Below are 13,328 nucleotides of genomic sequence, written 5' to 3' on the forward strand. Positions count from 1 at the left end.
ATCATGGACGAGGCAGCGCCGGCTCAGCCAAGCGCTGCCGCGCCCGCAGCAGCAGCAGCAGCAGTAACCGCTACGCCAACAAGTACGTCGTCAATCGATACCGGTGCCGATACGATTCGATGCACCACCGGTCTTGTCCCGCATCGCCCCCCTCCAGCCCACCACAACAAGATGCGACATCAATTGCGCCGGCCCCCGTGGGCAACGTCGTGATCCCTGGCTAACGTCGAGACCAACAGATATAAAGCAAGAACCTCACCCCGTTGACCACTTTGACTTTTCGGTCCCCGATGCCGGCACCAAGCGACCCATTGAAGAAGACGCACAGCATACCGCCCTCGAGGATGCACAACGAGCAAAACGTCTCAAGGCCGAGCATAGCCCTCAACAGTCCTCTGTCGTACTTCCGGATACAGCTGGCGCAGAGCAGCTGTCATCCGACCATGCCAAGCTGGAAGCGGAAGCCGCGCCTGCCAATTCCGCCGTGGAAGCGACAGCAGCACCGTCACCAACCTCGCTGGCCGCCACTGCCACCGCCACTGCCCTCCAACAGGCCTTCGATGCATCGAGTTTGACGAACGGCGCCATCCACCTCCCTGCCCACGATCACCCCCTACCTCACGAGTCGTGCGCTACTTCGCCTCACGCATATGCTGACGACGACGACGGCGACGACGCTGGTGCGGGCGACTTTGATCAGGCCCATGCGCTTTCGAGCATCGAAGACATATTGCAGCAGTTCCAGAATGACTCGGGCGGCGACGCGCTCATCAATGGCTACAGCGATGACGGATTCGGACTGGGAGCAAGCCACCAACAGCTGGCGCCCATCAATTTCCACGCAGAGCCAGAGAGGTTCGCCCAGAACCAGTGCCTCCAGCCGCTCGGCCACTTGGTCAGTACGCCAGCGAGAATTCACGGCGCAGCACTAACAAAAGGCAGGCCCTCATGATGCTCCTGATTCTGACCCACCGCCCGTTCGACGAGCTCTCCGCCACCCTGCGGGACCCCGAGTCGCAGCAATGCTGCCGATACCGACACCTTCAGAAATCACTCGAGGCGCTGCGTGGAACGTATACCGCTGGCCCCGTCCTGCTCGTGGAAATGCACCATCTCGACTCTAGAGACGCCGGCAAGATCTTCCAGTTTGCGAACTTAGCGCAGCTGGCGGCGTGGCTGGTTGAGGGCACACCCGAATCACTGCGACAAGCCAGCGAGCAGCTGCCACTCATTTTCCGTGACGAGATTCTCGGGTTTCCCAAGGCCGTGGCCAAGGTCATGGTGGGCTTGAAGACGCAACGGGCCATCCAAACATTGCAGCTCAAGGAAGACCAGACTCTGTCCGAGGACGAGCTGCATGCGATCTATCTGGAAGGTGTGGAGGATCTTTTGAACGAGAACAACATTATGGACGGGTTAAGTAATGGCGACTTGACGGTGACCAACATGTTGCGGAAACGGATGGACGACGTCCGCCAGTTGCTCCCAGCGACAGATCTGGCGGGTAAGCTTCCATCCCATCTGATCTTTCTTCTTCATCGCTTACATGTGAAACAGAGAAATACCCTATCCGGGACATCCTGAAGGACTACAGCCACTATGTCAATAATCAGCTTGAAGCTAGTCGAGAGTTTGGCGAGAAGTTTGGGTTTACTATGCCCGAGTACGAGCAGGAAGAGATGGAGGCTCATGACCTGGCCGCCCTCGAGATGGAAATGCAAGCCATGTTCGACCGGGCTGCGGACAATCTCGTGGACGAGCCCTTGGCTAGCACCGAAGGCGAGAACCAGGAGGCCCCGCCACAGCAGACTGAGCAGCAAGCGGCTGAGGCTGTCAACGGTGCTGCCAACTCGGAAGAACCTAAGAGCAACACCGGCAGTTTGGACTTGGCCGCTCTCGAGGCTTTGGTTGCGGAGAGCACCTCTGAGTATGTCAAGACGACACTCCAGGGCATGTCTGCCAACCCTTACCAGCCCACGGTGCCCATGAGCACAGCGGAGAGCATGGCGGCGCAAGCACAGTTCCTGAGTACCCAGCAACAGCAGCATCAACAACAACAAAACCAGCAACAACAACATCAGCAGCAGCAGCAGCAGCAGCAGCAGCAACATCATCAACAACATCATCAACAACAACAGCAACTACAGCAGCAACTACAGCAGCAGCAGCAACTGCAGCAACAACAACAACACCACCACCACCAACAACAAAACCAACATCACCAGCCACAGCAACAACATCTTCACCACCAGCAAGCGCAGCAACCACAGCAGGCCCAGCCCCAGCCACAGGCGCATGCTCAGCAGCCAAGCCATCAACATCCTCAGCAACAAACACCGTCCCAGCCAACATATTACGCCTCCTTCCCACAAGCATCACGGGACCAGCAGCCGCTGACTCAACAGACTGTCGATGCCAACGGGCTACCGCCTAACCAGACGCACTCCAGTGCTGTGCTGTACGAGATGGCACGTCAATCTGCACTGTCCAGAGTGAGCAATCCGGCACGACGGGAAGGTGTCCATTCGGCCAGACGGCCGTGGTCTCAGGAGGAAGAGAAAGCGCTGATGGAAGGGCTGGATCGAGTCAAAGGCCCCCATTGGAGCCAGATCCTTGGACTCTACGGCGCACACGGGACCATTAGCGATGTTCTGAAGGACCGGACACAAGTCCAGTTAAAGGACAAGGCGCGCAACTTGAAGCTATTCTTCCTCAAGACCAACTCCGAGATGCCCTTCTACCTAAACACCGTCACCGGCGAGCTCAAGACCAGGGCGCCCACCCAGGCCGCGCGGAAAGAAGCGGAGGAGAAGGCCCGGAGGACGTCAGAGGAGGTCCCAAGCAGGCCCAACGGGAGCTTGCAGAGCCCACCGCAGCACAGCGTCAATGGCTCTGCTGGTGCTGGCATGATGACACCCGCTCAAGCAGCAGCCGCGGCGCATCTCGCTGCTGCGACGGGAAGTAGTCGGCCCCCCGGCCAAGTCCCACAGACGACGACAGCATCAACCGCCCCGGCCACTGCTGCTGCTGGTAGTCAAGCACAGCTTCCACAGGCAACGCAACGGACGCAGACCCAACTCCCACCCCAGGTGCCACGGCCTCAACCACAAGCCCCAGGCCAACATGGCACGCAAAATGCTGTGCAAGTGCAGCTACCACAAACTGCTCATCAACACGTTGGTCCTTATGGGCACCAACCGCTCGTGCAACAGCCTCCACAGAGCCGACCCACGACGCAGCATAGTCACACAGCACCAGCTCAGCAAGCGAGCCGGCCCCAGCAAACACCGCCCCTGCCGCAGACTGCTGTACCTGGTTCCACGTATCCCTCGCCGCCCCGGGCGACCGCCCCGTCGTCCGCGAACAACTCTGCGCCCGGCTCTGCGCACCAGTCGCCCGGCCCTGGCGCCCAACCGGCGCTGTCCGCGGCCCGTCAGGCTGGTGGTCAGGCACAGCAGCCGCCGGCGGGGAGCGCCGGACAGCACGCGACCCAGGGCGCAGGGACTGCAGCCCCGTCTCAGCCGCCAGCATCGGTACCACAATCGGAGCAGCCACAGCAGGAGGCGTCGCAAAGGCCGCACGTGTCACAAGTGCAGCAATCACCAGCAGCTACGACTACGCACGTGCCGCACATACCTCAGCAGCCGACACCGCCGCAGCCAGCGGCGGCGACAACGACAACATCAACGTCAAATCCGGCGCCGTCGCCGTCGCCACAAGCAGCGGCCCCGAACGCCGCTCCAGAGGTCACCCTGGCGCCAGAGCCAGAAGCATCGAGTGTGCCCATAACGGCGGCTGAACGTGAACCCTCTCCGGGCATGGAATTCGAGTTTGATTTTGCCAGTCTCGAGCAGGCGATAGCCAACGAACTCAAAGCCGAGTCGAATGACCTTTTGCAGGCCATGACGTAGGCTACACGGCCCCCTGACATTGTTGATGCCCCCGGGCAGGGCGTAGGTCGTGTCACCGCCATTATCATGCACGTCGCCTCTTCATGCACCGCTGGTATTGGCCGGCGACACGAGGCTACAGGGCCACCACGTATACACACAGTGTCCGTACGCCTTTCTGTTTTTCTCGTTCACACAAAACGTTATTTGGGTAAGTAGAGAGGGAGGGAGTTTTTCGATTCTGCCGGCGTTGTGACAGGGTGCTACAAATAAAAAGGGAAGGCCACGATACCATTGAACTGTAACGGCGAAACGATTGGGATCAAAAAGAGAATCACGGAGTAGTAGGGTTAGAGGCGTTGTTGACGGCTGTACTGACATCGATACGGTAACATGATTACTATTCCGACATGACTTGAAAGTTTCGTAACCCGACGGGCACAGCGTGGCAGGACATTAGTTGGCTCGCTAGGCTCGCTAGGTTCCTCGGAGATGGATCATATCCCTGCTGTACAAGCGACCTGGCATGCATCCTGCCGTGGCATCCCAGGAAGACGATAGTCAAAGAGCCGCCTCCTTGTCTCACGCCTCGATTCGCTACGGGCTTGCGAACCAATTGCCTCGCCGCTTTTCGAAAGGGCGAAGCAAGTATCACCACCGCCGGCCGTCCCATGTCTCCATGTCATCTGTCGTCCTCTCCCTTTCCCCTCCTTGTCCTCCCTCTTCCATGAATTTGACCTTACATTCAGGAGCACGCTAGGTAGACATGAGCATGAACGTGAACAAGGGACGACGACCTGGCCCAGGCCCTCGACTTCCCTATCCACCACCACCACCACCACCACCACCACCACCACAGCCCTACAGACCACAGCACAAGCCAGGACGGTGCCAGGCGCCGAGAACGGTGTGCAACAACAAGTGCGCCGCTGACTACATAGATGGGCAGCTGTGGAAGAGTATCTACTGCGAGTGGCATTGCTGTCGTATGGTGGAGGGGGGGCGCATGTGTTATACTGCCAAACTGCCCAGAAACGGACGATACTGCAAGGAACGTGAGTTGGGACCCCCAGAGTGAAAACAAAGGGCGAGTTCAAAGTTGAGGCTGAGGAAACAGATCTTCAATGCAAAGGCATGGATCTAGGCGTGCAATGTACCAACACGGTGCGGGATGGCGATCCCATGGAGTGGTCTTTCTGCGTTGACCTCCGTGAGTACAAGTCCTCTTCTGCGCGATTGCGCGGAACGGAGATACTAAGGGGAGTAGATTTATGCACGGCGGGAGACTGTCACAGCGAGCGATGCCGACACGTTGAAACCCCCTCGCGCTGCTGTCGTGGTCTATGTCACTGCTGCCACGCCAGGTTGTGCTGCGAGTGGCGCTGCCCCGTGCAGACAGGAGAGCGCTCGTCATCTCGCGAGGCTCAAGTGTCTGGCCGTGGCGGCCGTGCGGCTGCGTGTGCTCCCTTTGTGACGCAGGACTGTGCGCACCCTGGGTGTGATCGGCCCAAGGGGGATGGGACACGCTTCTGCCGTGAGCATCGATGCTGTACGGAGGACTGCGGGAACGAGAGAGGGGCGGGCCGCTACTGCGCGGAGCATACGTGTCAGTCCCCCCGGTGCCGGATACAGAAGGCAGGCGTCAAGTACTGTGAATACCACCGCTGCTCGGTGGCCGGCTGCGGGGAGGAGGCCACAGGAGAGACGGACGGCGTATGCCGCACTCACGGCCTGTGTCGCGAGCCAGGCTGCAGTGGACGACGGTTCGTCCTGAGTGGAACGACACAAGACCAATGCGAGAGACGTGGGTTTTGTGGCCGACGCAGAATCCCGAGCCGTGGCATGTCGCTGACCACAGGCAGACTTTCATGGCGTTTGCAGCGTCAGTGGCAGGGGCTCCGGTCCCTGTGGCGCGCCCGTCGTCTCCGGCACTAGCTTCTGCATACGGCACCTGTGCATGAGGCGCACGTGTACGAACGCCAAAGCGCCTGGACATGACCTGTGCCGGAAGTGCAAGTGCGAGGCGAGCGCGTGCGGCCGGATGCGCATCCTGGATTGGGACGAGCGCGACGGTCACCGGGGCGCCACGTTCTGCGAGGGCCACGAGTGCGAGGAGGCGGGCTGCGCGAGGAAGAGGGAAGGCGACGGGGACGGGGCCTACTGTCTTGATCACAGGCGGTGTGCCGTCCCCGGCTGCCATCGGGCTGTCAATGCGCAGCCGCCATGGGAGGGGAGCAAGTGCATGTACTGCTACGAGCCCGTAGAAACCCGGAGGGAGAATGGGACAACGCCGTTGGGCGAGTGGGACCATGCGTTGCAGGAGGCGCTCAAAAGGCAGGAGAGAAAGGACGAGGAGACGCGGCGAGTCCGGGTGCTGCGAGAGTTACAAGAGGGACTCGGCGAGGCAGAGGGCGCGAGACGACCCCCTCGGACGCGATTCGCAGCCCCCTCGTACTGGCAGTCCGCGGAATAGCCTGTTGTTTCGTCGTCGAGTAGGCTTTGCTTGACTGGCCGTGGGTGCCTTGGTAGAACCGGGGGTTTGCTTTGTTTTCGATGACTGAGGCCCCTTGTTTGATTCCGTCTGTGCTTCGTTGTTCCAGGTCGAGGGACTATTATTATGCTTCGGCTGGTCCTGGCAGTCTGGCTAGTGGTTGCAGAGACAATAAAGGGCATTATCTTGTAGGAAGCCCGATTTGGCGTGATCACCGCACCTGACTGGTTCATGATGCGTCTACTGCCGTTGATACGCCATCGTGTCCAGGGACACAGTCAGGGCTAGCCTCAAGAGACGCGCGGATGCTGAGTTGGGCGGCAGGCCATCATGCTGGCATTAGCGCGATGGGCGATCAAGGTTGGTTAGGCTGACGCGAGTGACGATATGCAGCCCTGCAAAGAAGATAAAAGTCGTGTTGTATCCGTAAGGACGAGGACATGGGCGATGATGGACTGAGAAGTTGTGAGTGTGGCACGAGGGGTGGCTGAGAGCTGCAGGCTGATGCGAGGCTGTCATGAGCGAGGGTGCGAGGGGCGTAAGATACACTGTGCATGTGAGAGCACTAACAGTTCCGGTGGCATGGACACGGTCTACTCCGTACATCTGATACTGCAAGCTACAGCACAGTGCATGAGTTGGTCACCCTCGTCAACTGACATCCCACACCACCTCCATCACCCACCCATCCTCGACCATCTGCTCGACACCTTCTTCATGTCCCTGCGTCTGCCGGCGCGGACAGACCTCCTGCAGCTCATCCGCCCAAAGTGTAAAGGCTCGGTCTATTTGGGCGCATCCCCCCATGGGATGTGCAGATGCACAGCGGCAGCTGCCGTCACGTCCCTGACAGGATCACGGCCGAACCACAGCGTCATCCACGCGCCTGCTCGACAAGGCTGCCGACCTCGACGCGACCTGGGACAATGTGACCAATGAGACATTCTGCTCAGGCTTCCCAGCCTCGTGGTCACTCTTGTTGCACGACCCGAACATGGGCAGCCTTCTCGAGGTGCAACGACGACAATGGTGGGTTTGCGGCATGACACCACTGGCTGCCGGGTCCCTTTCCATAAGAGCAAGCTGCCACTGTTTGCCCTGTGCAGAACAAGCTTGTGGTCAGCCCTGTCTTGAGAAGAGACAATGCGGACCAGGCCACATGGTGGTCGCCTCGTGCCCGTTGAGCCTTTGTCCGTTTTCTTGGACGCCCAGGCGAGTGCCTGGCCAACAAAGGTGTCGTCAAACAATGCCTTTTCGACGAGGCCTGACACAGAGCTCACTGGTCACCTGGCGTAGTGGTTGATTCGGATTGGTCCCTTGACTATGGCCTCGAGGCTCGTTGCACCTGGCCGTATGTTCAAGGGACGCCCTGTGCTGCTATACATGTACTTGCGCTTTCCCCCATGCCAGATTCTGTGTGCCGTCATATCTCTCTTCTCAGTTCATCTCAGCCCATGCTTTGATCTTCAACCGAGGCCTACTCGCTACTTGTCCACCGAGTCTAGCCCAAGTTCCTTGAGTACCGCCGCCAAAGTGGGTGCAAACGCCAGCCGCCAGGTCCCCGCTGTCGAGCCCTGCACAGTCAAAGAGATGTCTCGAAGATACTACATCGAGACGTCCTCGATGGGGAAGCAGCAATTCGTCAAGCTCAAGCGCTCGCGCTCGCATCACCACCATCGCGAGCACCACCACCGCCACTACGAGCTCGACTACTGCCCAGATTACTACAAGGTCAGCAAAGAGGAATGGAACACGCTCAAGCTCAGGGAGAGGTCGCTGGAGGAGCAGAACTGCGCGCTGGTAGAGGAGAACAAGGCGTTGCGGGCGAGTCTGGCAGCGTCGCAAGCAGAGACACAGCGCTTGGAGCAATGTGTGATTCCAGACCTACAAGCCGCCAACGCCGCACTGCTCGCCGACAATGACAGCCTCCGCCGCTCCCTGGACAATGCAGCCGACCAAGCATCCAAGCACGCAGGGGAAGTCGCAAAGCTAGAATGCAAGGTCGACAAGCTGGAACGCGAGCTCAAGGCGTCCAAGGAGGAGACGTGTGACCTGCGCGCGCGGATACGGAACCTTGCGCGCCAACTGGACGGAAGCTGTAGCCGTCGCGTGTCTGAGATGGTCAAGGAGCTGAGCTACTGGAAGCACGAAACGAGGTTCTGGAAGGACAAGTGGGAGGATCTGAACAGGAGGCACCACGAGATGCTTGATACCCTAGAGAGCCGGACGGAGCGGATGGAGTCGTACGAGGAGATTCTGAGAAGGCGGAGGATCGTGTAGTCTTGTCTGTCTGCAATGTAGTCGTTTTGTTCATCTGCAGCTGGCTCACTCGGGTACTTCTGTATAGCCCCACCCTTGGACGGAGGCGAGTCCCGACACCCCCCCACGAAGACGTGCGTCGATGAAGGAGGGGAAGAGGAAGAGGGGCCGGATATAACCCTAGGATGTGATATGACCTCAATGGTCAGGTCAAACAGACACAAGTACACATAGACAAATCGTCCCAAGCAACCAGTATTTACTCGCCTCACTTGAAAACTTGCACAACCATTCCGCGCCAGCCACACTCATCATGACCAAAGTTCTCCTCACTGGTACACATTCACCCCCTCCACCTCTCATCGAGACTCATCACTGACTTCCCCAGGTGGCTCAGGCTTCATCGCCGGTACAGACAACCCCATCCATGCCACGCCATGAGAGCCAGCACTGACCGATCGGCCCAGCGCACTGCCTCGAGCAACTGCTCGCCAAGAACCACACAGTCGTGACCACGGTCCGCACAGACGCCAAGCGTCAGGCCATCCTCGACGCCTACCCCGACGCCGTGGCCGCATCACGCCTCGACGTCCACATCGTCCCGGACATTGCCCAGCTCGACGCCTTCAACGAGGTCCTCCAAGTCCCCGGCCTCGAGGCCGTCCTCCACACCGCCAGCCCCTTTCACTTCCACTGGTCCGACCCGCAAACGGAGCTCATCGACCCCGCCGTCAACGGCACCACGGGCATCCTCCGGGCCATCCAGGCCCACGGCAAGGACGTCCGGCGCGTCGTCGTCACGTCCAGCTTCGCGGCCATCCTGGACGAGACCAAGTTCGCCGACCCCACGCACACCTTTACCGAGGCCTCGTGGAACCCGTCCACCGTGGACAACATTCACGACTCCAAGCCCACGGCGTACCGCGTCAGCAAGACGCTCGCCGAGCGCGCCGCGTGGGACTTTGTCGGCAGGGAGAAACCCGCCTTTGACCTCGTCACCGTCTGTCCGCCCCTTGTCTTTGGGCCCGTCGTGCACCACCTCGCCACGCTGGAGAACATTAACACCTCCAACGAGCGCATCGTGACACTCCTCAAGGGGGGCTGGAAGGACAAGATTCCCGACACGGGCGCTGTGCCGCTGTGGGTGGACGTCCGGGACGTGGCGCGCGCGCACGTCGTGGCCATGGAGAAGGCAGAGCTTGGTGGCCAGAGGCTCTTCACCACGCCGGGCTGCATGTCGCACAGGGAGATTGTGGACATTGTGCGGCGCAAGTGTCCCGAGTTCAAGGACCGCCTGCCCGCGGAGAGTGTGCAGGGGGGTGAGAGGCCCAAGGATAGCGAGATGTTCTCGTATGATGTGAGCAAGACGAATAAGTTGCTGGGCATCGAGTGGATTGGGCTGGAGAAGAGCATTGGCGACCTGGTCGAGTCCCTCAAGGGCAAGGGGATCTAGCATGTGAGATGCTCAGCGTAGAAAAGACCAAATCACTGCTGTATTGATTGATGAATCTCGCATATAAAACGCCTATATCCTTCCCTCGGTATCATGTAACTGCAGGCCCCCCGTGGATAGTCCCGCTATCTCTCTTTCCTATCCGCAAAAGCAAAAGCAAAAGCAAAAGCAAAAGAAAGGGCTAATATCGACCACCCAGCCTCTCCAGATCCGCTTCTCGCATGACGCTGCCACCCACGTGCTGCTCGCTCGCCACGCGCCCAGGCCCTCCGCCGCCCCTCCAGCTTCCCCAGCTGGTGTCTCTCGACTCCCGCGCGTACTCGTCCGTCAGCTCACACAGGTCCTGGGCGTTCTTGTCGAGCACCACTCCCTCCGCCGGGTTGTGTCGTACTATGCCCACGGCAACACCAATGTTCCCATGTCGCTGTGTCGAACAAGGGAGACTAGTGGGCTTGGATGGTGAACAACAAAAGGAGCGGGCGGGACTGCTCAGAGCGCCTTGGGATTCAGACGAAGATCGTACACTGTTCACCATGCCGTGCGTCGCGGACGGCGGACATAGTCCCCGCGGAAATGTCTCTGATCGGGGAACCAGCTTGCTTAGAGTCGGTGTCAGAATAGGAGGTCGGGAAACCCCCGATGGCCTCCTGCTGCTGCTGGTAGAGCTGCGCGTATCCAGCATCTTCCTCTCCCTGAGCGGCGGGGGCGGAGTCAGCGGCACGTCCTCTGGTCCCAGAGGCGAAACGGGCGGCGGCGAGACTAGGGGTGTCGGCGAGCCCAAGGTAGAGAAGGAGGAGTTGTCGCGCTGCAAGAATCGGTGACGTCTATGGGGCGGCATCATGCGTCGCCTTCGAAGGAGGAAGAAAATGGCCACTGCTATAAGCAATGCCGCCACGGTTGTGGAGAGCCCGATTGTGACCTTGACACCCGTCGACAAGCCTGATGGCGATGGCGAATCCGCGTCAACACTCGACGAGTCGTTATCCATAGTTGCTGCTAACGAGGGATCGCGAATCGCTGGCTGTGTGGACGTCTCTGTGGTTTGTGCTGTCGACGACGATACCGGGAATGGCGATAGTGATGTCGGGAGAATAGCTTGTAGTTTCACCGTGGACACTGGCGTACCCGTTGTCACACATTCCATGCTCTGAGATACTGGATTTGCCGAACCACAGGGGTGATCTATCTCTGGTGGTCCAGGGTCAAGAATGTGATCAAACCCTATACTAGGCACCGTTAGCCAAGAAAGATAGTACAGCATGACTTGACAACTCACTTTTGACAAGAACTGATCACCCAGTTCACATTGGCTATAAAACAGCGTGAGCCAGTGTCAAACAAACTTGGGACACAGACATAGTCACATACGGTCCTTGCCGCGACCCGCCAGATTGTCCACGCCACAGAGCTGCGCATCGCAACAGTACAATGTCCAGAATGCCTCGTCGAGAGACAAAGACTTTCTTGAAAGATGCTCGCACACGGGCTCGAGTGTGTCGTCTGTGAGTTGCCGTTCTGGGAGAAGTATGGCCAAGAACCTCTGCCTACAGTCTGCAACACAACTCGGGGCGTCGACAACGTTGCTCGCCAAAGAGCCCCACGGCTGGTTGGCGCATCGCTCAGTGCCCATTGGCGCCTGTTTTTGTGTAGTTCGTGATGAGCAGGGGTGGATCGTAGTTCAGTTATAGCAGCTGCCCTGAAAGGTAGAGGTGTTGACGGCTTCAGCCATGGACTCGACAGCCGAACAGCATCAGCTGGAGCGCGAGCGCAAACAGATGGAAACAGAGTGAAGCCGTGGTGAGACCTTGAAAAGGCGACAGCTAGGCCACTGACAGTCAGTCCATATACAAATAATGGAGAGGAGATGGGCGGGCGGGCGCGTGGGCGTAGGTAGACTAGATGTCGCTTGACAGTCGTGCAAACAATACACGTCCCTCCTCCACGGGTTCCCGCCGCCGCGGGCTCCCCACGCAGGACAGTTCCGTGATAGGGAAGCACGCCGTCGTACAGTAGTACGGGGCTGGAAGAAGCACCTTGCCATGCAGACACGGATGTGACACAGTCCACACACGGGGCCACCACCTCGCAGCGATAGATCTCCGTGGCCATGCGCAGGGCGTTGCTACTCTTAGCAGGACAATTGTGTCATGAGAGGCCCCTTTCGGGGGTCATGGCCCAAGAGACGAGCGCGAGTTTCTCGCTATTGAGCCTGGGAATAGCTTCCACGCATTGCTTCAATGCCATGCGGCGCGCCGCGCGGTGGCACGAGGGAAGTAGTGCCATGCGAGTTCATGGACGACAAGTTTTCTCCTGAGAACTCGGGGGTCCTGTTCGGGACACTGGGTGTCGAGCTGCTACAGGGGAGTTCTCGAGTTCTTCGCTCCTTTGTAGGTCTGAGGCTGTATCAAAGCGACTTCTAGAGCATGTCCAAAGATGTGGAAAAAGCGGTGACATGGCACCCACATTTCTATGACATGCCCACATGCCCATCGCACGCCGAGAATACCTCCTTGCAACGTGGCATGCTATTCCAGTCCAGAGCAGCTGTCGTCGTACCAGAAGCCGCACCGATGGATCGTCCGCTGGGGAGCCATTCGTTGCGGCGGCCGCGCACATCGTGCGACCAACACACCCGTCGTGCACCGTCGAGTCATTACTTTGTCATCGTGGTGAGGGCCTCGCTCCGAGTATATCTTGTTCTCGTCTGCCAATCATCTGGAACCCGTCGCGAGATCAAATCTCGCGCTTGTTGAGCCCGAAGGCTCCGGGTTGGTTGGTTGGTTGGTTGGTTGGTTGCCTCGTCTGTCTCTATAGTTGGGACGCCCGACGACCGTACCATACATACATGATTTGCTCAGATATGCCGGGCCTTCTTGTCGTGTTGGCAAAAAAGTGTCCCTGAGTCGACGCAATATCCGGCGTCCAGAGCCTGCCTGCAGTTGATCTAGCTGCATCGTGCCTTGAAGGTACCGTATCTCATCTTCATCATCGTCCAGTCTTTCTTGGAGGCAATCAGACTCGACCCTGAAGAGCAAACATGTTCCTGTAGCCTAGAGTGTTTGATCAAGCGCATCACGCATTCCGTCCGGACCGCATTGTTCGTCCGTCCACGGCGACAGAGTCTTGGTGCTGCCGATCTAGTCCGCCTCCTGTCCGTAGTCGTGATCTTTTGGGTTCGTCCATCAATGAGGCTTGCGCAAGTCCTCGGGTGAAGCGGTCAGGCCCGATGCGCCAC

At 59.0% G+C, this 13,328-nt stretch overlaps 5 protein-coding genes across 5 annotated transcripts; 4 read left to right on the forward strand and 1 right to left on the reverse strand.

Annotated features, from left to right (window-relative positions):
• Positions 1-3: 3 nt before the first annotated feature.
• Positions 4-3,911, forward strand: J7T54_002257 (Telomeric DNA-binding factor-like protein; the record flags this gene model as incomplete). The annotated part of the gene is made up of 4 exons (XM_051506432.1): positions 4-82; positions 240-895; positions 943-1,504; positions 1,558-3,911. The coding sequence occupies 4 exons, from the start codon at positions 4-6 to the stop codon at positions 3,909-3,911; spliced, it is 3,651 nt and encodes a 1,216-aa protein (XP_051362221.1).
• Positions 3,912-5,683: 1,772 nt separating this feature from the next.
• On the forward strand, positions 5,684-6,363 carry J7T54_002258 (uncharacterized protein; the record flags this gene model as incomplete). Its single annotated transcript, XM_051506433.1, has 2 exons — positions 5,684-5,694; positions 5,772-6,363. The coding sequence occupies 2 exons, from the start codon at positions 5,684-5,686 to the stop codon at positions 6,361-6,363; spliced, it is 603 nt and encodes a 200-aa protein (XP_051362222.1).
• A 651-nt stretch (positions 6,364-7,014) lies between these two features.
• On the forward strand, positions 7,015-8,661 carry J7T54_002259 (uncharacterized protein; the record flags this gene model as incomplete). The annotated part of the gene is made up of 3 exons (XM_051506434.1): positions 7,015-7,153; positions 7,254-7,410; positions 7,887-8,661. The coding sequence occupies 3 exons, from the start codon at positions 7,015-7,017 to the stop codon at positions 8,659-8,661; spliced, it is 1,071 nt and encodes a 356-aa protein (XP_051362223.1).
• Positions 8,662-8,953: 292 nt separating this feature from the next.
• On the forward strand, positions 8,954-10,093 carry J7T54_002260 (putative NADPH-dependent methylglyoxal reductase-like protein; the record flags this gene model as incomplete). Its single annotated transcript, XM_051506435.1, has 3 exons — positions 8,954-8,975; positions 9,029-9,049; positions 9,108-10,093. 3 exons carry the CDS (start codon positions 8,954-8,956, stop codon positions 10,091-10,093), a joined length of 1,029 nt encoding a protein of 342 aa, XP_051362224.1.
• Positions 10,094-10,274: 181 nt separating this feature from the next.
• J7T54_002261 (uncharacterized protein) lies at positions 10,275-11,723 on the reverse strand (the record flags this gene model as incomplete). The annotated part of the gene is made up of 6 exons (XM_051506436.1): positions 10,275-10,483; positions 10,617-10,917; positions 11,125-11,209; positions 11,370-11,403; positions 11,462-11,501; positions 11,670-11,723. 6 exons carry the CDS (start codon positions 11,721-11,723, stop codon positions 10,275-10,277), a joined length of 723 nt encoding a protein of 240 aa, XP_051362225.1.
• Positions 11,724-13,328: the final 1,605 nt, after the last annotated feature.

This window comes from Emericellopsis cladophorae (genome assembly GCF_022114955.1).
Source record: "Emericellopsis cladophorae strain MUM 19.33 chromosome Unknown NODE_22_length_311439_cov_122_237611, whole genome shotgun sequence".
Classification (NCBI taxonomy): Eukaryota; Fungi; Ascomycota; class Sordariomycetes; order Hypocreales; family Bionectriaceae; genus Emericellopsis; species Emericellopsis cladophorae.